Source organism: Umbelopsis ramanniana (genome assembly GCF_025399195.1).
Source record: "Umbelopsis ramanniana AG unplaced genomic scaffold K450scaffold_21, whole genome shotgun sequence".
In the NCBI taxonomy this organism is placed as follows: domain Eukaryota; kingdom Fungi; phylum Mucoromycota; class Umbelopsidomycetes; order Umbelopsidales; family Umbelopsidaceae; genus Umbelopsis; species Umbelopsis ramanniana.
Window position 1 is genome coordinate 124,862 of NW_026252107.1, and position 26,051 is coordinate 150,912.

A 26,051-nucleotide genomic window follows, 5' to 3' on the forward strand; every position below is an offset into this window, starting at 1 on the left:
TTCAAATGTTTAAGAGTATGTATTTTTTTTTCTTGTCTGTAAAAAATGGTATGAAAAAAACATACACACAATGTCTATATACAACTGCTGGGGGTGGGCATCATGAAAGGAATTTTACAAGTAGAGGAAAAGCGGTATTGAAAATGAAGAAAGAATTATTTCACAGATGTGAAAAATGGAATAGTAAAGTTGGAGGGTGTTGTTAAGTCATTTTCTTTACGCTGAAGCTTCAAGAACGGGAGAAGCATGATCGGCGATTTGATGTTGCTTCTTCTGCTCTGCAAGCTGTTGCTTTGCCTTCTTTGAAGCCATGAAAGCGGCTCTCATCTTGAAATAATCCTTGTGAAGTCCACATTCGGTCTTTTCCTTGCCTTCCCATCGACCACTGCGTTCGTCATCCTTGGAAGCAGGCTTATTAGTGCTGTGCCAGTCACCAATAGAATTGTAACCTTGGTCAACAAGAGCGTTGTAAGGCACTTCGTTGGCTCTGATGTAAGTACGAACTTGTTGAAGATCCCAGTAGGCCAAAGGGTTGAGTTTGATGAGACCAGTACCGTCGACTTCAATAACGGGGATGGCAGCACGGTCACCCTTTTGGCTTCTACGACGGCCGGTGATGATGGATTTAACGTTCAATTCATCATAAGCTCGGCGAGCGGGTTCGACTTTGACAAGAAAATCGTAAGCATCTTCATCGTTTTCCCAAAGCTTTTGTCCATGTTGACGTTCGAAATCGGCAACGCTATCGCAATCTACTGGCTTGTAGACCTTAAGTGGAACATCGTAGGTCTCAACGCAGCGCTTAGCGAGGTCCAATGTTTCTTGGAAGTGATAAAGTGTATCCAGGAAGATGAGTGAGACGATGTGATCTTTTTGACGTTGGACGCTAATCTTATTGATCATATCGAGGGTAATCAAACCTAAGAGATCATAGATAATTAATACCTATTTTTCAATGGCTGAAAAAAAGCTTTTTGTAGTTTGTGTACTTACCAGTCAAGCCAAAGGCTGTGGTTTGGTACAAGTTGGGCAAGTTATCGATGGCCCATTCCAAGACTTCCTGAGGAGAAAATTTTGCGAGCTGGGCATTAAGTGCTTCCAAGCGCTCAGGAGTCAAGTCATCGCCGGATTGAATGGTGTATTGTGTGCTGACAGGCATTTTATCTATTTTTCTATTACTGTATGAACACAAAGGTGTAGAGAAAAGTAGTCTCTGACGGAGCCGCGTTTGGTTTATATAGTGTACGGTGCTTGATTGAAAGTGGTGGAGACACGTCGGAATTTGTAAATCTGATCACCATCTGGCCAATCGCATTGACTTGAAATTGCGAAATTCGACTCTCGTTGTTCGTCACTTAATCTAATGGACCGGCTTATAAACCCATCCATTACAAATTCTTCTCCGGCTGCCCCAGATGAATATCGCCTTAAGCGCTATTTATCGATCCTTCACCATACAATTAATAAACAATGTTTTCTTCTTTGACGATCATGTTGTAATTACCTTGTAATCTATAAGTTTAAACAATGGACCAAACCAGCCTACAGCTTTAATATACGATGAACCTTGTTCAACAATTAGGCAACAGCCAAGAAAAAAAATCGGGTCTAAGAGCAAAAGTAAATCGAAATCTCGAAGTCATCACTACAGCAACTGAGCTTTCTCCTCATAGCTGTATCAATCAAATCACTCAACCTCAGGAGAAATGTATAGTTTTATAAGCTTGGGACGGAGTCAATGAAAAATAGTATGTGCGATCTAAAGATATGCTTTCAGGATAAACCATTCTCGAGGAGCTGGAAAAAATGCTGAGTGGTTCGGAAAAACACATCCCCAATCACGAAATATGGGATTTTATTTCTAAAGAGCCTTCAATTCGCGAAATGGACCTGCGATAGGCATCCAGGAGGTAGCAACCAGCACTGTACAAATGCATGCCACATTCTGTAAAGGGGTTGTTATTTTTATAAAAAGTCAAAGGCGTCGTTTAACCCAGAGACATCATCTGCAATCTCACTGCCAAATATCGTACATTTGTGATTTACCAGTTTTGCACAGATCAGCCCTATCCCCAATTTACGTGCGCAGAAAATTCTGCTTTGATTTGTCAGACCCCCGCTTCTTCGTGCCAGCACGCAAGAGATTCGCGCGATATGAAATTTGATAAACCTTTCCACTTGTGACTTTACGATGACTGATTCATCACCGTTGGAAAGGTATTTACTTTCATTTGAAATGTATCACCATTACAACGCCTTATTTCTTTTACAGCCGCCGAGAGCCGCGTAAGACATACGGGGTTACGTGGAGGGTTCGTCCCCGTAACCACGCTGTTGGTGATACCAAGCGGAATTCGTCATAGCACGCACACGTTATCGTCACACTCAGCAAATATAGCCACCAAGTAAAGACTGAAAGAAAATAAACCAAAAAAAAACAAGGAAGATTTTTAATATAAAAAAACTTATGCTTTAAGGGCGATGTGATTATTAGGATTATCAAACAAGAGTTTGCGTGGTGGCAGAATGTTATCCTGCTCAGTCTGTCGGACAAGCTTGAATAGACCAGTACCGATAGACATTGGAATACCCTTTGAAATGGACAAGGACTTCAGTAAACGCTATACGAATAAAACACAATAGTACAAAACTTACCATGATGATCTTTTCCGAAACTCCTTCGATTGCATCTCGCTTACTGTACAATGATGCGTCGAATAGATGGTCCGTAGTCTTTTCAAAGGACGCCAACATAAGCACACTGTCCTTCATCTTGGAAATACCGAAACGTGTGATTCCAAGCACTTCACCCTATAAGACATAAAAGACGTCAGTTGCCATCAACAAGACATCATCATATGAAATTCATTCGAAATATTACCTTGCTGGTCATAATATCTCCTAGCAACATGACGTGACGAGGGTCAATAGTCATACCGTGCTTATCCATCGTGTACTGAATTTCATGAATGATAGTGTTTCTTGAATAGCAAGTTTAGTAAGTTGTGTACAACATATAAGATTAGGCTGTAGATATCAGTCTCACCTTGCGGCTTCTATGCCAAGAACTTGAGCAACCTCCATAATGTGGTTAGACGTGGTCAAGCGACCAATGATACCGTCTGTAGTCATGACCTGTAGCAAGCCATAGCCTTCGACTGCAAGCTCCTTCTCACCGCTACCACCTTCTTTCTCAGAAATGACAGCACGTACCACAGTAGGCAAGCCCTATTTTGAAAACAAAAGAGAGTAAGAAAGGCTGGCTTCTGCCAAGTCTACAGGCAGCGATGATAAAATTCCATACCTTAATGATGATGTGAGGAAGAGCTCTTTTGAGTCTCTGCATCTTAAAGTACAAAGGTTCCTTTGTCTTGTCGTCTGGGTCAGCAGAGATTTGGACGCGAATCATGTCCGGAGGGCTAGAGTACACGGACTTTCCAATCTTAAGCTTTGGAGCGTTGGCAATGCAATCTGCTATCTCATTGACGTTGGTTTCCAACTAAGAAGGAATGTCAGTAACTTGAACACCGGTACACATATTTTCAATTGCTTTGTGCGGACAACTCTTACCTGTAGTTTGCTTATGGCAGACATATCGATCTTGATAGCAAGGTAGCAGTCATTTGGCGTGAACACATCTTCAATGTACTCAGCAATTTCTCCAAGGGTAGTCTTTTCAATTCTAGCCTTCACCACTCTGGCTGCTCGAACATCACGATCGGACACCAGGTGAGCAGTAATGATAGGGGTTGAAATAATCTTCGAAGCGTTGATAATTTCCTTGATACGAGGGACACCAAGCGTAATGTTCATGGAGGCGACACCAGCAAAATGGAAAGTCTTCAACGTCATTTGAGTACCAGGCTCACCAATAGATTGTGCACCGATAGCACCGACAGCAGTACCAGGTTCGATTTTAGCCTTCATATACTTGGAGAGACAAACATTAAGGAAGCCACGAAGTTGCCTTTCGGTAACAGTGTATTTGTTGTTGACGATTGCTTTAACATCATCTATTGAAATCAAGTAGTGTAAGTCGTTGATGCTCCGATGCTATTTTCCCATACGGTACACGCATAGCGTAAATTATTGTGCACTCACCAGTGATATCCTCGTCAATGTCAATATCCATGTAATCCTCACTAGGCATAGCCATACCAGCTTGGAGTTTATACATTTGACGGATCTTAACCAAACGTTCGGCAACATTATTGCGGATGAACCTAAGAGTGGATTGAATGAAGGATTCCATACAATTTGCCTTCCAAATTGGACGTTTGATTTCCTCCTCTGTGATATGCATAATTTGCCATGGCAAAAGAGCAGCATCACCGGCATGTATTCCAATACTGTTGCGAATGTGGTTCATGTTGCGCTCATATTCTACAGGAATTCCATCACCTTCAATCGTCATGGGATCCAAACCGTCATCACCATAACGGAACTGGACGATAGCACCTTCAGAATTACGGACCGACAAGTCATAAAAGGTAGTCAAATCTTCAAACGCCTTCATAAGACGACGAGCCATGTAACCAGTTTCAGCAGTCTTGACAGCTGTATCAACAAGACCTTCACGACCAGAAATAGCGTGGAAAAGGAACTCGTAAGGAGTAAGACCGGTAAAGAAAGAATTGCGAACGAAACCTTTGGCAGCGGGTTGTTTGGAATTCTTCAAAAAGTGTGGTAGAGAACGATCTTGGAAACCATTTGGAATACGAGTACCGCTAATAATTTGTTGACCGACACAAGCAACCATTTGGGACACATTAATCTGGGAACCCTTGGAACCACATCGGGCCATAATACTGGGAGCGTTGTGGTTGTTTAATTCCGTCATACAGACTTTACCCAGGGCTCCACGGACTTCGGACAAGATACCAGACACTTGGGATTCCATAGTTTGTTCTTCGTCACAACCAGCCATAGTTTCAAGTTGACCTGTTTCAAATTGATGGATGACATCGTCACACTTTTTGTACGCGGTAGCAATTTGTTCATCTTTGATGTTGCGTAGACGTTCACCAGGAGTTACATCACTGATTCCGATAGAAAAACCTTGATTAGCGAGCCAGCGAGCACAGAGCTTGGCCAGACGGTTCATGCACTTTGCAGATTCAATCGGTCCATAGTCACGCAAAACGATATAAAACACCGAGTTCTTGTTTCCGTCACCAACAGTCGCTTTGTCCATCAAGCCGCACATGATCTCACTGTTTCGAATAACCAACCAACCATCGGCCGGGCAAAGGTCATTAGCTCGCTTGTCAGATTTGATGAAAGATTTGGTCTTGGTTTCCAGATTGATGATAATGTTACTGTCGGTATTGGGTCGGAACAAAACATTGAAAATCTGTTTGCCAGTCCACAGACGTTGTGGCTTCCAAATAGCTGGAGGCGGGATGGTGACCTTGAGTTCAGCATCACCCATCATGGAGCAGACTTGGACAAACATAGCGCGGGTATAGAAGCGATCCTTTCTAGTAATAAGGTAGGCGGCTGTGATGAAATCTTGTGTTGCGGCAATCAAAGGTTCTCCGTTTCGAGGCGTAACCAAATTGTTCTTGACGCCCATCAACTCAATGGCTTCGGTCTTGGCTTCTTCGGTTTGTGGTAAATGCATGTTCATTTCGTCACCGTCAAAATCAGCATTGTAGGGTGCACAAACACACTCGTTGAATCGGAAGGTTCTCCATGGCTTGACTTTAGCATAATGCGCCATGATGGACATTCTGTGAAGTGAAGGCTGTCGGTTGAATAAGACAACATCGTTATCTGAAAGATGTCTTTCGACAATATCTCCTATTTTGAGTTCAGCAGCAATGTATTGGCGATTACCAAACTTCAAAAACTTCTTGAACCCGCTTCCTGCGAATTGTACATAGTTTGCACCAGGGTGGATATCTGGACCATTGATGACATGCTGGCGCAGGCGATGGATATTATGTTCGAATACTCTCTCGGGATATGTAAGAATTTTGGCTACACGTTCTGGCACAGCGACTTGGTCAATTCGCATGTTTGGATCTGGTGAGATAACAGTACGTCCAGAAAAGTCAACACGTTTGCCGGACAAATTTCCTCTGAAACGACCTTGCTTTCCCTTTAAGCGCTGACAGAGACCACGACTTGGTTTTCCCATGTTGGCTGAGGGTACACCAGGCAATTCACTGTTAATGTACATAGCAGCTGTAAGCTGTAGAAATTCCCATTGCTCCATCAAGTTCATGATCGTGATGCCCTTTTCGAGACCGGCTCTAATAATCGCATTGGTGAAAACTATTTCCGTCAATTTAGCTGTCAAATCGTCTTCATTGCTACTGCCATCATCTTGTGGGACTGATGGGCGGATACAGACAGGCGGAACAGGAAGATACTGCCATATATAAAGTTCAGGTCGACCATGCGCAGGGTTCAGGCCAAGCAGCTCGCAGTCCTATTCAGTGATACAATATGTTCAGTTAGGAAATCTGACGATGAAATGTAGTTAATCTGGATATTTAACCTACCTCTGGTGAAATTCGCTGAAATAGTTTAAGTACTTTTAGTGGATTCATATCATCTTGAGCCTTATTGATATGACTCTTGATTTCCGGCATAGTCTTAATGGACTCGGCAAATGTTTTTTCAAAGTCTACTTTGAGCTTTTCATTTCTTTTTGAGTCTCTCTTGAACAGGTCGTGTGTAATTTTGAGTGCTCCAACTTTTTTGACGGTACCATTCAAAGCACCACAGTGTGGACAATTGTTGTGCTTTCTGCACCTTGTATTAATGGCCTTTACAACACGCTCGCGCGTAAGGTTATCCATACCGGGTGTACGTAATCGCTTCAAGTATGCTCGTCTATCCGTCTCATCCAGCATTACACGACTGCAGGTCTATTGGATTGCAATGAGTCAGCTCTCTGTCATTCTGATTTGAAAGTTTTGTCTGCATATCATACCTTGCAAATTTCTTGTAAGATGGAGATAATGGCCTTGAAGTAACCGATGTGAAATACAGGCAAAACAAGTTTGATATAACCGAAATGGCCAGCACAATCTGCCATTTTTTGTCCACAAGTTTCGCAAGTACCATCTTTCGAGGAGGTACCCTAGTGAGCGTGACAAAAGGTCAGTGGGGAAGCCGCTTTTCAAAATAATGTATGTATCGAAAGTACATACCAATCTCAAGTCGAGCACACCATGTTTAACAGGTGTTCTGTCTGGCATGTTGTACAAATCTCGTTGGGTGACCTCGAACTCGGCGATCTTGACCATCTCCTGAGGAGACAGCACACCAAATTGGATGTGCTTACTAGAAAATCAAACACAGTGTTAATAATTGAGTAATAATCGCTGGCATTCATCGTCGGCCATAGTCGTCTGCTTTGAATGTTGTCGCATGACGAGCATTGAAGTCAACAATAATTGCAGCATGTTTGTACGTACATTTTTTTTGGCGTTATGTCAAGCACCTGTTCCTTCATGGCGAACACTCAGTATGGGGATGAACAAGTAGTACTGATAGTTATTTAGAGTAAATCAAGCCAAATTATAGAAATTCAGGGTTGCAAAGCATATGCAAGCAGCAAAAAAACGACTTGTCAACGAGACTTGACGAGGTCCGCAGCGAGAAAATAAAAAATTGTAACAACTGTGCAAAATTTAAGCAGTCACTCGCCACTTTTCCATTGTGTGTTTTGCTGTGCTTTCAATCCTACCATCTACAGCACCATTGGCGTGCGTTTTTGACTTTGACTCGTTGTACATAGCGCATTAAGGCTCATAAGTAATATCTAACTTCAAAAATTGAGTTTCTCGATGAATACTTAACATGTCATAATGATTGATAATCTATGGTAAAACCTGGGACAGACCTTGTAATTACATGGTTCATATACAAAGAGCTTCCTCCCCGGGCCTGTGTTCCATCAGGGGACCAAATCTCTACGCGCGATTCTCACGATTTAGCCAATTGTTCAAGTGCACAAATGTTTTTGGGCTGCATTTTTATTTTATTTTACTGGCGCAAAAAAAAGAAGTACTTGAAGAAAGACAAACAATGGAAAGGAAGAAAAACGAGATCAAAGTCTGTAGAAGGCAAAACGATTAGAACCAGCAGTATTGTAGCTACACATTGTTACGTCTTCCATCTACTTACTCACTGTAAAGAGAAAATAGCGTATTGTCAGTCAGGATCATGCTTCCAATAATCGACACCAATGCACAACTTACGTGAAAATAAACAGGTTGTTGGTAGCGGCAACGGCAATAGAATTTTCTTTGGGATGCCACGACGCATGCAAAATCTTCTTATTGAAGTCAATTGCATCAACATTGAAATCGTCTCGTTTTCGGTTGCCAGTCATAGTCATCTTATTCTTGGCTGAGCCCACACGCTTTGCCTTGAAAGCACTCTTATCAGCCTGCAGAGTAATATCTGACTTGCCCTCGTGGTCGTAAATGTGGAAGTAATTATTGTATGATCCGGTCAAGACGGAACTAGAAACAAGATTGATCGATATTAATGTTAAGGAGGAGGCACATATTGAATCAGAAACCATTTTGCCATAAACTGCCCATACCTTCCGTCTCCACTAAAAGTACACTCGAACTTGTCAAAGATACAATCATTTTCATACAAATCGCACAATTTGTTTCGAAGGTGATCGTGAATGTTAATAGTCTTAACAGGCTTGTTCTCCATGTTGATATCCCAAAGCTTCAGAGTGAGATAGTCACGAGAGAGGATATATCGACCATCCTTACTGAATTTGACATCAGATATCGATGAAATGATCTCTGAAAAGAAGGATTTGTTGGAAGGATCTTCTTCTTCCTCAAAGACTGTGTTGTGACTGAGTTTAGTATGCCATATCACTTTTCAAATGTCATTTTCGTTAGCTTTACCTTTGCTGTGCTGATCGCACAATGCCGATTCGCGCATGTCACCTAGTTTAATGGTTCCTTTGCTGCTACTATACATGAACAAGTTGCAATGAAGTGGGTGGAATTCTGCTGCGGTAATGACCTCCGTAAGTTCCTCCATGTTAACAGGCTTAATGTCGACAATGTCTAAAAACAACAATTCATCAACGTTAATAATGATCATGCTTATTTCATAGGAATAGGGAGAGGGGGGGGGAGTTCTTACTGAAGCTTTGATCTGAGACATCCAAGTTCCAAAGGTTGATTCGAAGATCATCTGCAGATATGTAGGTTTCTCCATCCGAGTTAATGGATATAGAGTTGATATGATAAGCATGCGCTGATAAGAAATGGTAGAGTAAGTAAGGTTGAAATTCATCTACAATGCAATAGAAAGGTACGGCATACCATTTGCATAGATTTTTCGCGGGACTGCTGCAATGATTGTATCGTGATGCGTTAGCTTCGGTAAGCGCAAGTTGCCAGCAGCTATTGGAGAAGTGCCGAGATTATTGGAAGTTGGTAGACTGGGCCGGAGCATGATGCCGTCCTGATGAAGTGGGGTTTCTTGCACGATTTTTAAAGTTTTCTCGAATACCTTCCACAGTTTGATTGTTTTATCTGTAAGGCGGTCAAGGTCAGTATACAAGCCGAAAAAGTAAATGATTATATCATCACACCCGTGACTTCACGGTCATGAAAATGAAAAAGACACAAGTACCGTTGGTAGACAAAAGGAAATGGGCAGCGTTCTGCCGCCTGCACCATTTTATCTTGTTAATCTTCTCCTCAATTTCCAAACTCTTCAGGTAATCGAATTCGGGTTCATGTGACTGAAATTCGGTATGGAATTTGTATTCGCAACCTCGTTTCTACAAAGCAGGCAATGGTATGTTAAGACGATTTGTCATGCATAGACTTCAAGCGGGGATGAAACCGAAATAGTGCACTCACGCTTTCGTTGCGTTCAAAAAGAACGACTCTGCCACCTTTGTCACCGGTTGCAAGATAGTCACCAGTGTGATCGAACTCCACGGTAGAGATAATATCGGCTACGGATGAAATAAAAACAATAGTAAGAGTTAGGCGTCAAAAGTATAAATTCAAAAGGAGTGTTCGGTATTCGTGGATGGCACCATCCGTCACTTTGCAATATTAAGTCGTTATTACAAGGCGTTTATCGATAGTAATTACTCCGAATCATTTAGTATGACTACACAGGGTTGAATCGACCCGTATGAAGCAGTATCGATAGAGTATGAGGATTTGATGTTCGCGCGCAGGTCAACAACTTTTAGCGGGTCTCCTAATGTCACCTCAAAAAGCCGTAGGGTCATGGTCGTATTCGACTCGGTCATGACACTCTTGCCAACACGGATTTGAAATTATTGACAGCATCTTTGACACTAATGTGTGCGCTTGCAAACAAGGTTCGTGGATAGGTCGAGAGAAAGGGTGTAAAAAGCTCATGATCTACGCAAGTTGGAGTGCGCAGGTGGATAAAGAATAAAAATAAAAAAAAATAACAGCGATGAATACCTTCTGTAATGTCATCAGAATCTCCCTTATCACCAAAACATTGAGCGAATTTCCAGTTATGCTCAGGCTCGGCCATTGTGAAAATACAGTTATGCGGGGAGGAGAAAGTATAAACAAGTTGCTTTGAAGGTTGTTTGCCTGTGAGGTTCTTGAGTGCGAGAGGCGCGCAATTTCAAGCAGCAGTCTCACCAAAACCAAACCCCACCTGCAAAAATGAGCATGACGTCGATACTTCCTTCACATTCTCGTCTCAGCTCACTGTAACTTTTTTCCAAACCGTACAGGCAGCAACAACTAAATATACCAAATGTCTGGTTTAACTGTCATCTGGGTCTTTCTGCTATGCACCCTTATTAGCGTGGCCTCTTATTTTGTCATACCTAAAAGCTCTAATCAAACGTAGGTCGATCTTCATGTTGATGCGGAATCCGACTCATGATACTAAAACTGATTATACCCGACAGTGTCATACGAACGTGTATTATCCTTTCCATAGGCTGCTGCTACCTCATGTAAGATCTGTTTATATGTTTATATGTATATATTGTATCTCATGCCTTACTGAAGTACGATTGTGTTTTTTTTTGTATCTATAGGTGGGCGATAACTTACATGGCTCAACTGCACCCTGTCGTCAACCCCATACGATCTGATTTACGAGGCCATCACGAATAAAAATTGCCTCATACATTCATGTAGACTTACTACCTTCGCACATCCTCGTTTTTTTTTTTTTTTGTCGTTTCTTTACATTATTAAAACTCGTCCACTCTTGGCGACCAGAAACTTTGCTGTCTGCCACGTTGGTGGGCTCTATGTGGCGGACATTTAATGATTTTGTCTCTAATGGTTGGCCCTTGAATCTTATGGTCTTCCACTAATGCTTTCACAATCAACCCTCTTTGGCTTAGCAGTAGCGACGTTGGCCTCTATGGCTGCCATAATACGTTATTCCCATGATACTTTGACCATTTCATTGGGATTTGCAACTATTGCTGGCGTTGTATCTTACTATATGCTGCCACAGCTGATTCCCGTCTTCATCCTTTCCAACATTGTCGGCAAGGATGTTCTCAAGAAGGACCGGCCAGTGCTGTACGTGTCTCGAGATAAATAATAAGCTATTTATTTTTATTCTATCCGTTAGCAGCTTTTTCTAATCAAATCACCCGTTTACCTCAGAGCCGAGACAATGGGACTGCCAGCCGCCATCATTTATCTCGTAGCCATGTTTCTGTTCGTTCCTTTTCCCTTCATGTCTTTCTTCAACGGAAATGCGACTTTGGTGCATGACGAACAACCTATTGCTGGAGTTTTTCCTTACCACAAAGTAGGTACATCAGTAATGTTCGTGTTGAGATCATGGCGTTAACAAGCTTTGTAATTCAGCTGTCGGAAATTCTCTCTGCACTTCTCGCAATCCAATCCATGGCATTACTAGGATTTGCTGATGATGTTTTTGACGTTCGATGGCGTTATAAAGTATGGTTTCCTGCAATCGCGGCCATACCGTTGTTGATCGTCTACTACACCAACTTTGGAGTGACTTGGGTAATGGTACCCTTACAACTTCGGCCTTACCTTGGCGAATTAGTAGAATTGGGTAAGTCAATTAGGCTGTAAGGATTGTATATAGACATGTGACTGAGAATTACTCCTATAGGATGGCTGTACTATGTATTTATGTTGTTATACTCTGTGTTTTGCACACACAGTATCAACATTCTTGCTGGAATCAATGGTTTAGAGGCTGGCCAATCGATAGTCATCGCGCTCTCAATCGCTATCAACGATCTGCTGTTTATTCAGGATAAGCAGGCAACTTCACCCGCTGTTGAAACACATTTATTCAGCTTATACCTTATACTACCCTTCATCGGCGTGACAGCTGGCCTGTTATGGCATAATTGGTGCGTTTGAACTTGAGGTTGAAGCGCTCTGTTCCTCAGTGCTGACAATGTACTTTACGCAGGTATCCAGCTCGACTTTTTGTTGGAGACACATATTGCTACTTTGCTGGAATGACATTTGCTGTTGTCGGAATACTTGGGCACTTTACAAAGACACTCATGCTGTTCTTTATACCCCAAATCTTCAACTTCATATACTCAGCACCGCAAATCTTCCGATTGATCGAATGCCCTCGTCACCGCATGCCAAAGTACAACCCTGAGACTAACAAACTCGAACCATCCATGGCATCTCTCCAGAAAAAACCAGTCGGAAAACTTGGAAAGATTATCCTGAAATTATTCTCTACGTTTGGACTGGTTCGCATTATTTACAACGAGCAAGGAGAGCCGACAGATTGCAATAACTTTACTCTCATCAATTTGGTATTGGTCTGGTTCGGGCCCATGAACGAAGGGAAAACCACAGCGGTTATACTTCTCATTCAGGGACTCTGCAGCTGTATAGGATTTTTCATTCGATACAAGTTGGTGCAATATGTATATTAAGGTGTCCTCACCGAACAAAATATACGTAAGCATGGTGTCATGCAACCTTGTAACCTTTAGGGCTTGGATTAATGACCAAGACAGAATAGACACCTCTCGGGAGCTATCATCGTAATTGAACATAAAATAATAAGCTTCATTCAAAGAAAGAAATGGCTTATTTACGGTAAAGAAAGGTCCTGCATGTTGAAAGGGATTGATTGCAGCTAGTCGGACTGCTAAAAGTCCCAGCCGTCTGATGGACAAAAAATAAGAGAAAAAATCCACCTGCTAGCATTTCCACCTTTAAGCATTGCTTCTTTTCTTAACAAAAGTTTTTGATCACCACCAGCTGAATGTCCATATCACCCAGTCGAGAGCGTGGAAGATCGCGAAGACGTAGCTGCTCGCGGCGTCCCTCTTCCATTTCAATACAAGAGACGGTTAAACCGGCGCCGACTCGATTCCGAGCTCTTCGAATGGACGAAGCGCAAATTGCAACGATAAAGAATCGCAAAGTTCGCGAGTTTTATGAAGTAGATATATTTCAAACTACTTTTTACCAATATTATACCGCTTTGACTAATATAGCGTATTTTTGCATCCTTAGCATCAAAATGAAATGGTCGATCGATTTTTGGAAGTTGATCATATCATCGAATCCTTGGAACGAGGAGAAAATCCTCTTGAAAATATTACAAACGAGGTTGAAGATGAAGAAAGCGGTATAGCAAATGGGTCTAGCGAGCCATTACTGGCGAAACCAAACTTAAGGAAGTCTCACTCCTCGACTATCGTTCACCTGGCGATCAATTTGTCCATGTTGGCCAATGTCGTACTTTTTGTGACCAAGGTCGTAACTGCCTACGTATCTAATTCTATATCTATTTTGGCATCCGCTTTCGAGACACTTCTAGACCTGCTATCAAATGCCATCATTTGGTACACAATCAGAGTTATTAAGCATGAGGATTATTACGGATACCCTATTGGAAAGGTAACCACACCAAGCCAGAGAGAAAGTGCTTTTGGTCAAATTTTGTAACCATTTTTATTATACAGTCGCGTATGGAACCCTTGGGAATCGTTATATTTGCTGTTATTACTACTACATCTTTTACCCAAGTGCTAATCACTTCCGCTGAGCGACTAATGGACCCGGATAATTCTTCTGAGGTTATCGATTTAAGCTTTGCCTCTATTGCAGTATTGGTAGCGAATATTATCATCAAGGCAATCTTATGGCTCTGGTGTAGATCGATTAAAGGAAGTTCCAGTGTTCAAGCACTCGCTCAAGACCACGAAAACGATGTCGTATTTAATATTGCAGCGACTATTTGTCCGCTAGTCGGTATATGGACTAAACTTGGTTGGATTGATCCTGTAGGCGGTATACTTTTGTCCATATACATCATTTACGAATGGATGGCGGTTTTATTGGACAACATCCGACGACTGAGTGGACGTGCAGCCACGATTGATGATATCAAGCAATTGACGTACATGGCATATCGGTTCTCTTCTCAGATTGAAGCTATAGAAACAGTTAGGGCATACTATGTTGGAGACAAGCTTTTTGTCGAGGTTGATATTGTCATGCCACCTGATATGCTAGTCCATATTGCCCACGATATAGCCGAAGCGCTTCAGAATGCACTGGAGCTCATGGAGAATGTAGAAAGAGCGTTTGTTCATATAGATTATAACACAACTCATACGCATGAGGTATTTAAAATCATTTCTATTTCAACCAACATATTTTCCAGCAGATTTACTAACATTAATGACAACATTGACTTTACAGCATACCCAGGCATTTTGACATTAAGCACTGGGATTTTCGATAGACAAAATAAAAAAATTTCATTGGAGGAACACAATTTTTTCCCTTCGCTCGCCCGGTTCACTTCTCTTCCGTTTCTACCTTTTTTTTTTTTTTGCTACCTTGTCTTTTTTTTTAACCTTACACGTGCTGGTCTGCTGTAATCTAAGTTAGAAGACATGGCTCAGGCCCAGGCTAGAAGAAACACTTGGGAAGGGTAAATTGCTTTTTTGATTGACTGCAATCTGGATCGAGTTCCTCCATGACCTTGTTACTAAATGAACCGTCTTTCCTACAAAACAATAACAAAACATCATTGCAATCCCATCCATTCTTGCACTTTTTCACATATTGCAGTTTCAATCCTCAGCAACCACCAACAGCGGTACAACAACAGCAGCAGCAGCAACAGCAATACCATACTTTTGCTGCGGAAATAAATCCTATTGATACGTTGCATAGCTATATATACGATTATTGTATCAAGCGCAATTATCTCAACGCTGCTCATGCTTTTGCGAGCGAAGCCAACGTCAACGTTGATCAAAAAGTTCAAATAGACGCCCCTGAAGGTTTTCTTTCAGAATGGTGGGCCGTGTTTTGGGATCTATATAATGCCAAACTTAGAGATCCAAACGCAAGTAAAGAGGCCTTTTTGTACGATGAGGTAAGGCACAACATAGTTTGAAACGAAAACTGATCGTAACCAATCAAATTCATGTGCTAAATATTGTTTTCCTTTCAAAAAATAACCCAATTTCGCATTAGCACCAGGCGGCTTTGCGAGCACAGCGTGATCGCTTCAATCAACAGAAAATGATGAATCAAGTCTTGCAGCAGCGACGAATGTCCGAGTTTCAGGCTAAGCAGGCACAGCAAATGGGTCAAGAGATGGCACACGCGTCACCAGCTAATAGTAATACTTCATTACCTAATAATCCTAATATGCCACCCCCATCCGCCGGCAATATCATTCACACACCTCAAACTGCTCCAAGTACTCTACCTAATCAACCACCACGTGTAAGCGCGTCGCCGTCCTTTTCTCCACAACAGGTGCAAAGACAAGGTCCTGGACCTGATCAACCACAACAACCTGGTGATCAACCAATGATGGGTCCACCTATGCCTGGGAGTGGTCAGCAGATCCCAGGTCAACCGCCTATGAACCGTCCCAACATGCAAATGATACACAGTAGTATGATTGCCGCTGCAATGAATGCTCTTGGTTTTGGTGGTAGAGACGCTGCGACATTGACTGCTGAGGAAAAGGTTAGTGTCTGAACATGACTTTTGCTCATGAAATTCGAACGTTGGTAATAATTTTGCCGTTCCCATTTCTACCAGGCATCCGTTCAAAATCACATAAAAAGACAACAGATGGCACAAATGCAGTCTGCCCTATCTCGTAACCCGTAAGTTTGGATGGAAAGTGTTCATTTACATTTGATCGACATCTAAACTATTTTATTATATATGATTTAGTGCCATGAGTGGACTTACCCCACAGCAAGTTCATGCTAGGATGCAAATGCAGGCTTACATGAACGTGAACCAGCAAATGATGCAGCAGCAAGGTCAACCACCATCTGCTCTTCAGCAGCAGCAGCAGCAACAGCAGCAGCAACAACAACATCAGCAGCAGCAACAACAGCAACAGCAGCTTCAGCAGTCTCCTCAGCAACCGCACCCCGGTCAAGGCTCACCAGCTGTCCAAGCAAACCATGTAATTGCTGGCCAGCATAATCCTTCTCAACCAGATGAAAATGGGCCTGCTGCTAAGAGGCCACGGAATGCCTCCAATGAGGCTTTTTCACCGCAAGTGACATCGGCCACTACTCCGGGCACCGTTGCCAATCAGCAACACCCTCAAGGCGCCCCCGGTATGCCCAATATGCCATTTAATCCTGCAGATGGCATGAATCCCTTGGTACTTCAGCAGATGGCCGCAGCAAAGAATCTACCACCAGCTCAGCTTCAGGCATATCAAATGCAATTACATAGGCAGATGCAATGGCGCGCTCAACAGCAACAACGCGTCATGCAGGCTCAACAGCAACAACAGCAGCAGCAACAACAACAAGGGGGCCCTCAGCAACAGCAACAACAACAGCAGCAGCAACAGCAGCAGCAACAGCAACAGCAGCAATTTGCACAACAGCAGCCGCCAATGAATGGGCCTGGAACCATGCATCACCAAATGATGCCGGGTATGCCAAATCAACAGATGATGGGAATAAACCAGGATCCAGCACAATATCAGAATACCCTTGCACAGTTGAACAAGAATCAGCAAATGATGCAGCAATATCGACAACAACAAATGCAGAGAATGATACAGCAATCACAGCAAGCTAATCAACAAATGGCTGCGCTTCAGCAACAGCATCAGCAACAGACAGTAAATGCTACTGCTAGCCCAAAGCGTAAACAAGCAGGCGATAATGTTGGCACTCCACAGTCGATGCAATCTCCCCAGATGCGAACAAACAATGCTGATAGTCCTAAAACTGTCGGGAGTATCCAACAGTCTCCTCAAACTACTACGTTGGAGGGAAACACCCCCAGCTCTCCGCTTGTTCAAATGCAACAGCGATTGGCACAGCAGAGATTGCAGCAGCAGCAGGCTCAGCAACAGGCCCAACAGCAGCAACAACAACAGCAGGCCCAGCAACATCAAGCTCAATTTGGCTCTCAAACTTCAGATCCTAGAGCTAGTCAATCGCCTCAGATCAACCGGCAAAACGTCAACACACCGGCCAGTCAACAGCGAAGTGCATGGAATCAACCACCCATGGACATGAATTCTCCAGCTTTCTCAGTCAACCAAGATAACTCAGTCAGTTCTCCTGCCAACCCATCCGAGTCTCCACAAGTGGCGCAAGCTCAGGCAAACACTCAATTGCAACAGCAGATGGTAGCTAACAACAACAACCATCCGCAACAAGGAGCTGCAGACGCGGGGGCAAATGGAGATATGGGCATGAACTTTGACTTGGAGAAATTTGTCATGGAAGATAGTGGCGATTTTGCAGAATTGTCTGACATGTTTGCTGGAGACGATGAAGGTGGTGACTCTAATATGCTGATGGCAGCGGAAGGCAACGATATGGATCCATTTGGGGGTGGTTTTTTAGCTAGCATGGGTGGCGGTACTGGAGTTGATTCGAACGCTGCCACCCATACTAACGGTCAACCCATCCAACTCTACTGTGATCTCCAAGGCCATACCACCAAAGTTTCTACCTGTACTTTTACGTTGGATGGAAGCTGGCTTGCCAGTGCTGGGCATGACAAAAAGGTCTTGGTTTGGAACGTGGCTGAGAAGAAGCTGGCTTTGAGCCTTGAAGGGCATAGTAACCAAGTGACCAACGCGCGGTTTAGTCCTGACAACCGTAACTATTTAGCGACTGGATCTTATGATAAATCCCTTCGTATTTGGGATGTAGGAACTGCCTTGAGCAGTGGAAGTATGTCAGTACAGGCTATCAACAAATTCGATTGCAAGACCCAAGTTACTGCTGTAGATTTCTCGCCCGATCGTCCAGAAATAGTTTGTTCTCTCGATGCTGAAGGAGAACTCAAAGTGTGGAATTTGACTGCTAGTCAGTGCGAGAAGACTATTCGTATGGTAAGTGAATGCTCAAACGTAAGCTGAAGAATGATCTGTTATTAACTCGTGGTTTGATCCGTTGCTAGTCCACGTCCAAGTCGAATTACTCGCCTAACCCACTCCGGTTCAACCCTAGAGGAAATAATATATTGGCTGCAGCGGTGTCCACTACTCTGCATATTCTTGATATCAGTGCCTGCAAAAACAATTCCAGCGTCACTGATAATATTTCGACCAGAACAATTAATACCACGCACAAACGCAATATATCCTCGATTGACTGGTCCCCCGATGGAGCGTATTTAGTGGCTTCATCTGAAGAAATGGTGAGTGTCTACGAGACACAACACTGGAAGCAGGTCGCCATACATCCCACTCAGACCAAGATTTCTGGCTGTGCGTTCGTATTCACTCAGGATAAAAACACTAATACAGCAGGATTGGCCGTTGCCTATGGTGAATATGAGGCTATCTGTTTGTGGCAGTTTACTTCTCGCAGCAACTCTCCCAAAGCCATTCGATCTGCTCAATCAGGCACAGTTGCTGGTATTGCAAGCATTTGTCGTCCAGATGGTCAGACATTGATTGCAAGTGCAAGCCATAGCAAGGCAAAGAACTTGATGATATGGACTACGGTATAAATACAACATCCCCCCGCACTTCCACTATCCTTTCCACTGCACTCTCAGTTATAGCTCATCTCCCTCACCACATCTCTTTTTTCATTATCTAACTCTTTCTTTTTTCCCATTCTGCACATTTGCCTCATGCCATTCCTCTCTTCTCCCCCCCCCCCACCTGGACACTTTTGACACCCTCCCTATTTAGGCGTTCGCAGTATGGAAAGCAATGAGACCTCTTTTCCAATTATCAATTGTATCATACGTCTTTGATGTTCTTCTTATTTTATACTTTTTTCTTTTTTTTCTGCTATATCGTTCTTTCTTTTTTTGACCTCCCCTCTTTTTCTTCCTTTACTTATGTGGGCGTGTGTATGGGGTGTCCATCATACACACCTAATTCTACAGTATCCTACCTTAGTCATCTTTTTGCCTCCCAATTATCTGAAAAAAGAAAAAAAATGTCCTTTTCTCACTCCTTCAGCATGGTCCCTTGCTATATAGTTTTTCTTGTCTCAAAGTTATTCAATTCATTAAACACCACCAACGAAATCGATTTCTTTGGCAAGGGGTCAGTCAAGACGATGCTTGGTTTATTTGGGTTTTTAGCCATTGTTCATGGGTGTAAGCTAACTCTTTCAGCTCGCACAGGATGCGCTTCAATATCTACATCTTCTTCAAAATCTTCTTCAAAATCATCGTCGTCGTCATATTCCCCTTCAGGCGAAGCGTCTTGTGCTTGGTGATTCAGATTATTCCTGGACCCTTTGCTCAAGTGCAGAGGAGGAACTTCCATATTCCGCCGACTGGCCAAGACACTGTTGGTAGCTGAGCCGGATGAATCTGTGCTGGTACCAAATGATGCCGACGCATGTCGGAATACGTAGGCTGTGGTTTCGGGATAGAGGCTTTGACGTGTAGCGGAAGGATTATTGGTGATACTAGGTGTAGCGGTATTAATATGATGGATGGTAGGGGGGTGGTCGTCGGTGGAAAGACTATGTAGAGGGCTGTTGTTGGTGGCTAAGGTGCTACTACTCTGCCACATATCAGAAAGATTATTGTGTCCAGCACCTTGCCAAGACGGAGCCGGCCGTCTGAATTCGGGGTTATTATCAAGTCCCATGGATAATGTGGTTGGATAACGGATGGTAGGTGGATTATCCAGTGCACGCGTTGTCCGTGATCCAACAGGACGACGATCTCTTCCTCTATGGAACAACACAACTTTGCCAATGCCTCCAAGATGGAAACCGGCGATGAAGATAAAATACACCCACCACGGTTGGTAGTTACTAAGACAACATATGCAATACACAGTGGTACTTGTATGTTGTAGAAAGTGGACAAAAATGTAGGCGTTCAAGTTGTTTTTCGGTCGATGGACTGGTTGCGTCACATTAGCAGACACTAGTGCGGGTGAATGCAATTCAAACCCTATGGCGCTAGCTGGAGGATACAGACTGGTGTTGGGTGTGAGCGGTAGGTGAGGAGTTAAAATATTAATAGGTTCGACTATGCTGCTCGGTCTTCGCTGGTATTTTCTCATGTCGCCCATGCCCACGGTATACGACAGGTTGGAGATTTGATGTTGCTTTGAGATGCTTGACAAGTGGAAATAGGTCACTAGCCCGAGAGCCAAGTAGTTGATAGCAATCAGTGACCCGAGTCCGACGGTGGCACCAGTTGTAGTTGGCTGGGTATGGCACCTGTTGGCAAGTTTAAAAGAAAATAAAAAAGGAGCATGAGTACACCCGCTGAAAACGCCACGACCTGATTTTGCCATAGCAACCCAATTATTTCTCTTACCAGTAAATATCTTGACCATATCCACCCATTCCCACTGTGACGCAGCATAAAATCAAAGGGATACTCATCTACAACAACAATTGACAGCAAGTTAGATTCATTTCATGACAGCATTGTTGTACAATGCATTTTTTCCCCGCCTTATTATTTCAAACTGAGCTGGTAAATGGCAAAAAGAAAAGAAAAAAAAAAAGACTGCAGCTTACCACAGTGGCCCATAATTTCCAGTCATATACTCCGGTTTTTGACCGATAGGAATGGTTGACCTTTAGCCAGGTGACGATTACGAGACACATTGCAGAAACGATGTCGATACTGACAGTAAAATGAACCAGAAATCCAAAGGCTGTGCACGGTGCCTGGGGAATAAGCACATCATACATCATGGAGTAAACCAAACTAGCAATAGTTAATACTCCTAACAGTAGTTCTGCTACGGCTGTGCACAGATGTGATATTCGGTCTGTTCGCGGGTGGACTAAACAAACATAGACCACTGACACAGAGGCAAGAACATTGGCAAAGCTGATCAAACTGCCTCCAATCGTCAATATTTCGCTGCCTATGGGGCTAAGGGCTCGGATGGACGGAAAGTAGCCTGGTGATGTCGAGGAAGGTAATAAAAGATTTGTCGTCATAATAAAAGATAGTGGGTGTATGTACGGAATGATATGTGGATGGTATTGGATTGATTGATAAAGTAAAGAGGGAGTATTTAAGGTATTCGAGATGACACGCGAGATGGATTCTAGAGAGCAATAGATTGGAAAGTGGGAGATATCAAAGGAATGCAAGGGGAATCAATACCAGGTAAATCATAAGGTAGACATAAAGAGAGAAGAAAGACGAGCGATGGAGAAAGCAGAGTTACCCGCTTTGAAATAAAGATGTGAATCTGTGCAATCAAACCTGTAACACTTTTGCACGACATTGGGCAATGTGAGCGGAGAGAGATCTCAAGTCTGGACCCGCCAAAACCTCGCTTCACTTCTCCCGACTAAAGGCTTGCCATTCTTCCTTTATATAGAGGGGTGGACCGAATGGGTTCGTATTTGGAGTAACGTTTGTAATATAATTTCTCATTTTTATTTGGTATGTTTGCTTTGGCATCATCGTCTTTAATAAATATAAAGCCATTTTAACTCGTTGGTCCATATCTTGTACGGGGCCGGGTTGGCTTGACATGGTCAGGATTCTGAGCCTGTAACAAATGGAACAAAAGGTTATATATCATCATAACATTGACAAAAAGGTGTGAAACTCCAATTGCACTAATTACCTCTTGGTGATTTTTCATGCCTTGTACTATGCTGTTGTATTGCTTTGTGATTTCATTGCGAAGCCGTTGTTCTCGCACTCCTTTTGGATTCAGCCACAACAAAAGTGCATCAATCTATAAAGTGAGCGCGCAAGAAAGATGAGTTATACGTACCAAAAAAAAGTTTTTCTTTTCTTTTTTGCTTTTTTTTTTTATGGCATTTACCTCTTCAGGTCGCGAATAATACATCCACCATCCTTTGGCACAGGCATTCGGTGGAACGACAGATCCTTCGCCTTCCTCGATAACCTCTTGAAGTCGATGTTCGAGCCATTCACTCTCTTCGTCAAATCCTTGCTGTTTCATCAACTCCAAGAAAAATTGGGTGGTCTCACTACCGTATCCAGCCAATTCAGTGGGTTTGCGATTAAGAATTAGTCGAATATCGGCGTAACTAGGATTTTGTATATACAATCTGCCACTTCCATCTCCCACAGCGCCACCGATATTGTCCAGGTAAAAATATCGGTTGTAGAATCGATCACGTCCAAGAGGTCTTATTCGTAGCGTCATGTACCTCCGCATGTCTTTTTCAATCTGTCCCTCCTATGAAAGAAACATCTATTAGTTACCTAAAACGCGTTACTGTATGATGGGTTAAGTTGTCTACCTTCTCTTGCTGTGCCTTCTCATCATCTTCTAATTGTTTTCGCTCTTCAGCCTTTGCCTTAGCCTGTTGGGTTTTAATCTTCGCCTTTTCACGTTCTTCTCGATAATTTTTCACACGTAATGCTTCAAGTTCCTCACGCTTTTGTTGCTGTCGTTTGAGCTTAGCTTGTCGCGATTGGTGTCTTTTATCGTGCCTAGTTCGTCGAGAGGATCTGAAAATACAATCAGCGACAAGAACATGCCCAGCGCGACGTAAGCATATCACTCACCTGGTGTCATCTTCATGATCCGTCATCTCTTCATCTTCCTCAGAATCACTTGACTCATTGCCAGATGCCATGTCACTATCGCTCGTATGTTGATTGTCGGCATCGTCCTCTGCCCCGTCTGAGTCATCCGCATTATCTCCAGATTCACCACCTTCTTCCTTTTCTTCCTCCTGATCTTCTTTATCTTTTTGGTTTAAAGCCATCTTTGAAGCCAAACTAAGAATACATATCACGCATGTTAGTATGAGAGAGGACTGAAGGGCGATCAGCAATATACGGCAACTTACATTCTCTTATTTTCTCTATTTAAATCTATTTTTTGTCGCCGTAATTCGGTCAATTGCTCTTGACACTGCTCCATATACTCCCTAAACAAAGAATCATATATACATTAATCAACACAGATACGCCGTTCTTTGAGCCTTCCTTTCTTCAACTTACTTGATCAAACTACACTCATTAACAGCGTTGACTAAGAATTCCAATATTTGTATCTTGTATGTGACATCCAGGGAAATGAACGCTTTTTCGCGATCAGCCATAGTACAGTTGGTGCGCGGGACGAGATGGTTGAGAATTTCATCCAAGTCAGGTATACTATCAGTGGTTGCGAGCTATGAGAAAATGACATCAGCTCCCTGTTATTACGCCTTTCTATAAACACATCGTTTGCTTCAACTCCAACCCACCTCATTCAAGCATCCAATCAGGGTTGATTCCCAACCTCGTCGATCGCTCCTGATTTCCCGATTATCCCAGTTTTTTGACACTTTGAGTACATCGGCACTACCTTGACCTCTTTCAGGTACATTTGGATCAGGCGAAGATGACTCGGGCGACGCATCCATGTCGACACCAGCCTTTCCATTTTCAGAAGTCGTTTCAGGTCTGTCAATGTCCATAGGGCTACCTTCGCTTTGCATCTTTTCTAATTTCGGCGTTGAAGTTGCTCTATTAGGGGTGGCACTTCGTGAGGAGAGCACATTAGCCACTGGACCTCCGGCGATGCATCCAGGCAAAACACCATCCTTCCGTTCGCGCACAATGGCATTGAGAAGAGAGGTAAAGCTGTCGATGGTGATATGAGATTTGCTGGCATTTTGACATAATCCGGATTCAAAATCGTCGATAGTGAAAGGATCAAGATTCAAAGGCTCAGCAAACGTGCTGAGAAAGATCCATATCATGATGTAGGATTCAAAATACTCGGCAGGTACAGTAAATTCTTTCCATGGCACAGGTCTGGGTGGTCGACCACCGCTTGGATAAGGTACGGGACATGGTAAGGCGTTGTTTGTAAGAGATAGGTCCGTCAGCTGCCAGCTATTCACTGGATCTTTTCGGTATATTGGCAGATCAATATCTTCAATGGGGTATTTGATAGCAGCCTGCTGGCGGCGCTCCTCTCTTATCCTCTCCTTTTCTTCCTTCAACCTTTCACGTTGCGTTGCATCAAGTGGCGCTTTTCGCTCATTCTCAGAATCTGAAACCATCTTTCGCTTGCGCGTCTTGTTGTACGCTATATCTCGAGCAACCTGGAGATGATTTGGCATGGTCATGTCGATACCGTAATGTTCTGCTATGGAAGGCTGTATAATAACACATACATCGGCATTAATCTCAATAGATTGGATCATCACTTGATCAGCAACATTAACTCTCCTCGTAATACAATACCTTCAAAATCCATGGAGCTCCCACATAGTTCTCCTTTGTCATACACTCACGAATCAATCGCTTTATCAATGGCTTGGAGAAATAGAAACGATCACGTCGAATATCGCCTTTATGGACGCATTTGATGCACTCATCAATCCCTTCACCGTCGGCATCAACAAGTTGCACTTTGAACATATCTGTTGATGCTTCTGGTTCTTCCTCCATAAAATAAGACTCAAGAGTCTGCGTCTGAGGAGTTGGTGTGCTTTCAGCCTCGGGTTCTGGAAGTAAAAATGCATCTGGGAATTTGAGTGTGGTCGTAGCGGTTTGAGTCGAATGTATCGCCTGTTCTTTGCGATCGTCGTCTGACTCAGTCACTTCCGAGGCATGATCAGATATGACCGACAAGCTGTTGCCGTTGGGAGCCTTATTAACAGAAGGAGGTGGTATAATTTCCAAAATGCGAGCGTTATATCTAATGATGGATGCAAGGGGTCAGTCAACTCAGGCAAAGTTGCATAGGATTCAAAAATAATAGATAATCCACATACGCAATTCCATCATCCCACAAACAGTTGATATATTCGCCAACTTCATATTGGCTACACAGCGTGTCGAATACGTGTTCAACAACAGTATCTAGCCTTGACGTTTCTAGCATTGTATGCAGTAAGATAAACCTTCATTTGAAGAATTCGGGCGAATAGGAAGAAACAGGGCCTTACCAAATTGAACACATTGAAATACTCTTTTAGCAAGAGTGAAGGAAAACCGATATTCCGCACGACTATCTTGTGCGTTTTCACTTTCCAGTGCTTGATCATAAGTGAAATCGGCGCGTCCCGTTCGTTCGCATTGCCATTGCGGCAATCGATATTGCATTAAGCGTTCAATGTAAGTTCTAAGTATGTATATTAGAGGAATGGATGGCAAGAAAAAGGTGTTTTGATGCGCCTCATGCTAGGTAATGGATACATACTCATAGTCAGTAAAAACTTCATTGGTCGAGCGTAGGTACCAAACGTCTTTATGCTTTCTTTTGTTGTCGTAAGGGGGTACTGGAACCGAAGGGAGAGGTATTTGCGAGTGCTGTAGAATGGGCATGACAGACACGTACTGTCTAATGGGTGAGCAGTATGGAGAACAGTATTGCAAACGGAGCCCTGGTATAAGTTATACCCGGTGGACTTGCAAGAACGAAGGGGAGGAAAACCGGACACTGTGGCTTGTGATCTGAAAACTTTCCAGCAGTAGGCGGGCACTACTACTTTATGAAAATTCGGCCCTGTAGATGGTCCGATCGTTCTCTAGTGTGCGCTAACCAGCCCACAAACTCTATGTCGCTCACATATCAAAACCAGGAATTCTTCGTCGCATTTGTTATTCACTGCCATGCTTTTTTTTTATTCTTCAAGTCTAATTCTCTTTGAATACAAAGGCACAAAC

General features: G+C 43.1%; 8 protein-coding genes across 8 annotated transcripts; 3 read left to right on the plus strand and 5 right to left on the minus strand.

Moving 5' to 3' along the window:
• On the minus strand, window positions 1–1,335 carry K450DRAFT_208795 (uncharacterized protein). The gene is made up of 2 exons (XM_051584768.1): window positions 994–1,335; window positions 1–920 (listed from the first exon to the last, which is right to left on the minus strand). Exons 1-2 carry the CDS (start codon window positions 1,157–1,159, stop codon window positions 217–219), a joined length of 870 nt encoding a protein of 289 aa, XP_051445458.1. The 5' UTR covers window positions 1,160–1,335; the 3' UTR covers window positions 1–216.
• Window positions 1,336–2,418: 1,083 nt separating this feature from the next.
• Window positions 2,419–7,585, minus strand: K450DRAFT_237114 (uncharacterized protein). The gene is made up of 11 exons (XM_051588370.1): window positions 7,431–7,585; window positions 7,164–7,296; window positions 6,944–7,093; window positions 6,510–6,878; window positions 4,102–6,436; window positions 3,571–4,013; window positions 3,305–3,499; window positions 3,047–3,228; window positions 2,882–2,981; window positions 2,656–2,811; window positions 2,419–2,591 (listed from the first exon to the last, which is right to left on the minus strand). Exons 1-11 carry the CDS (start codon window positions 7,466–7,468, stop codon window positions 2,466–2,468), a joined length of 4,227 nt encoding a protein of 1,408 aa, XP_051445459.1. The 5' UTR covers window positions 7,469–7,585; the 3' UTR covers window positions 2,419–2,465.
• Window positions 7,586–7,951: 366 nt separating this feature from the next.
• Window positions 7,952–10,614, minus strand: K450DRAFT_237116 (uncharacterized protein). Its single transcript, XM_051588371.1, has 10 exons — window positions 10,449–10,614; window positions 9,864–9,961; window positions 9,631–9,781; window positions 9,318–9,530; window positions 9,136–9,249; window positions 8,892–9,056; window positions 8,567–8,828; window positions 8,217–8,483; window positions 8,180–8,182; window positions 7,952–8,072 (listed from the first exon to the last, which is right to left on the minus strand). Exons 1-10 carry the CDS (start codon window positions 10,522–10,524, stop codon window positions 8,066–8,068), a joined length of 1,356 nt encoding a protein of 451 aa, XP_051445460.1. The 5' UTR covers window positions 10,525–10,614; the 3' UTR covers window positions 7,952–8,065.
• Window positions 10,615–11,226: 612 nt separating this feature from the next.
• Window positions 11,227–13,075, plus strand: K450DRAFT_237126 (uncharacterized protein). The gene is made up of 5 exons (XM_051588372.1): window positions 11,227–11,543; window positions 11,631–11,778; window positions 11,838–12,051; window positions 12,112–12,358; window positions 12,421–13,075. The coding sequence occupies exons 1-5, from the start codon at window positions 11,329–11,331 to the stop codon at window positions 12,905–12,907; spliced, it is 1,311 nt and encodes a 436-aa protein (XP_051445461.1). The 5' UTR covers window positions 11,227–11,328; the 3' UTR covers window positions 12,908–13,075.
• Window positions 13,076–14,803, plus strand: K450DRAFT_237131 (uncharacterized protein). The gene is made up of 4 exons (XM_051588373.1): window positions 13,076–13,422; window positions 13,497–13,883; window positions 13,949–14,611; window positions 14,691–14,803. The coding sequence occupies exons 1-4, from the start codon at window positions 13,243–13,245 to the stop codon at window positions 14,706–14,708; spliced, it is 1,248 nt and encodes a 415-aa protein (XP_051445462.1). The 5' UTR covers window positions 13,076–13,242; the 3' UTR covers window positions 14,709–14,803.
• K450DRAFT_237133 (uncharacterized protein) lies at window positions 14,804–18,505 on the plus strand. The gene is made up of 6 exons (XM_051588374.1): window positions 14,804–14,925; window positions 15,066–15,375; window positions 15,477–15,980; window positions 16,056–16,123; window positions 16,194–16,340; window positions 16,674–18,505. Exons 1-6 carry the CDS (start codon window positions 14,888–14,890, stop codon window positions 18,364–18,366), a joined length of 2,760 nt encoding a protein of 919 aa, XP_051445463.1. The 5' UTR covers window positions 14,804–14,887; the 3' UTR covers window positions 18,367–18,505.
• Window positions 18,506–19,494: 989 nt separating this feature from the next.
• K450DRAFT_237142 (uncharacterized protein) lies at window positions 19,495–21,588 on the minus strand. The gene is made up of 3 exons (XM_051588375.1): window positions 20,957–21,588; window positions 20,751–20,818; window positions 19,495–20,650 (listed from the first exon to the last, which is right to left on the minus strand). Exons 1-3 carry the CDS (start codon window positions 21,386–21,388, stop codon window positions 19,558–19,560), a joined length of 1,593 nt encoding a protein of 530 aa, XP_051445464.1. The 5' UTR covers window positions 21,389–21,588; the 3' UTR covers window positions 19,495–19,557.
• Window positions 21,589–21,817: 229 nt separating this feature from the next.
• K450DRAFT_237146 (uncharacterized protein) lies at window positions 21,818–25,967 on the minus strand. The gene is made up of 11 exons (XM_051588376.1): window positions 25,585–25,967; window positions 25,331–25,506; window positions 25,157–25,259; window positions 24,624–25,080; window positions 23,636–24,535; window positions 23,388–23,560; window positions 23,234–23,314; window positions 22,947–23,162; window positions 22,679–22,889; window positions 22,030–22,614; window positions 21,818–21,951 (listed from the first exon to the last, which is right to left on the minus strand). The coding sequence occupies exons 1-10, from the start codon at window positions 25,707–25,709 to the stop codon at window positions 22,144–22,146; spliced, it is 2,913 nt and encodes a 970-aa protein (XP_051445465.1). The 5' UTR covers window positions 25,710–25,967; the 3' UTR covers window positions 21,818–21,951; window positions 22,030–22,143.
• Window positions 25,968–26,051: the final 84 nt, after the last annotated feature.

Coding starts and splice junctions, on each gene's coding strand:
- K450DRAFT_208795 (XM_051584768.1), bottom strand. CDS start 1,159: ATGCCTGTCAGCACACAATACACCATTCAATCCGGCGATGACTTGACT. Junction 921..993: donor CACAGCCTTTGGCTTGACTG/GTAAGTACACAA, acceptor ATGATCTCTTAG/GTTTGATTACCCTCGATATG.
- K450DRAFT_237114 (XM_051588370.1), bottom strand. CDS start 7,468: ATGAAGGAACAGGTGCTTGACATAACGCCAAAAAAAAT. Junction 7,297..7,430: donor GACATAACGCCAAAAAAAAT/GTACGTACAAAC, acceptor TTGATTTTCTAG/TAAGCACATCCAATTTGGTG. Junction 6,437..6,509: donor TTCAGCGAATTTCACCAGAG/GTAGGTTAAATA, acceptor ATCACTGAATAG/GACTGCGAGCTGCTTGGCCT.
- K450DRAFT_237116 (XM_051588371.1), bottom strand. CDS start 10,524: ATGGCCGAGCCTGAGCATAACTGGAAATTCGCTCAATGTTTTGGTGAT. Junction 9,782..9,863: donor TTTTTGAACGCAACGAAAGC/GTGAGTGCACTA, acceptor CCTGCTTTGTAG/AAACGAGGTTGCGAATACAA. Junction 9,531..9,630: donor TTTCCTTTTGTCTACCAACG/GTACTTGTGTCT, acceptor ACCGCCTTACAG/ATAAAACAATCAAACTGTGG.
- K450DRAFT_237126 (XM_051588372.1), top strand. CDS start 11,329: ATGCTTTCACAATCAACCCTCTTTGGCTTAGCAGTAGCGACGTTGGCC. Junction 11,544..11,630: donor AAGAAGGACCGGCCAGTGCT/GTACGTGTCTCG, acceptor CGTTTACCTCAG/AGCCGAGACAATGGGACTGC. Junction 11,779..11,837: donor GAGTTTTTCCTTACCACAAA/GTAGGTACATCA, acceptor TTTGTAATTCAG/CTGTCGGAAATTCTCTCTGC.
- K450DRAFT_237131 (XM_051588373.1), top strand. CDS start 13,243: ATGTCCATATCACCCAGTCGAGAGCGTGGAAGATCGCGAAGACGTAGC. Junction 13,423..13,496: donor AAGTTCGCGAGTTTTATGAA/GTAGATATATTT, acceptor TTGCATCCTTAG/CATCAAAATGAAATGGTCGA. Junction 13,884..13,948: donor ACGGATACCCTATTGGAAAG/GTAACCACACCA, acceptor TTTATTATACAG/TCGCGTATGGAACCCTTGGG.
- K450DRAFT_237133 (XM_051588374.1), top strand. CDS start 14,888: ATGGCTCAGGCCCAGGCTAGAAGAAACACTTGGGAAGG. Junction 14,926..15,065: donor AGAAGAAACACTTGGGAAGG/GTAAATTGCTTT, acceptor CACATATTGCAG/TTTCAATCCTCAGCAACCAC. Junction 15,981..16,055: donor CATTGACTGCTGAGGAAAAG/GTTAGTGTCTGA, acceptor CATTTCTACCAG/GCATCCGTTCAAAATCACAT.
- K450DRAFT_237142 (XM_051588375.1), bottom strand. CDS start 21,388: ATGACGACAAATCTTTTATTACCTTCCTCGACATCACCAGGCTACTTT. Junction 20,819..20,956: donor GGAAATTATGGGCCACTGTG/GTAAGCTGCAGT, acceptor TTGTTGTTGTAG/ATGAGTATCCCTTTGATTTT. Junction 20,651..20,750: donor TATGGTCAAGATATTTACTG/GTAAGAGAAATA, acceptor ACTTGCCAACAG/GTGCCATACCCAGCCAACTA.
- K450DRAFT_237146 (XM_051588376.1), bottom strand. CDS start 25,709: ATGCCCATTCTACAGCACTCGCAAATACCTCTCCCTTCGGTTCCAGTA. Junction 25,081..25,156: donor TTGTGGGATGATGGAATTGC/GTATGTGGATTA, acceptor ATCCATCATTAG/ATATAACGCTCGCATTTTGG. Junction 24,536..24,623: donor GAGCTCCATGGATTTTGAAG/GTATTGTATTAC, acceptor GTTATTATACAG/CCTTCCATAGCAGAACATTA.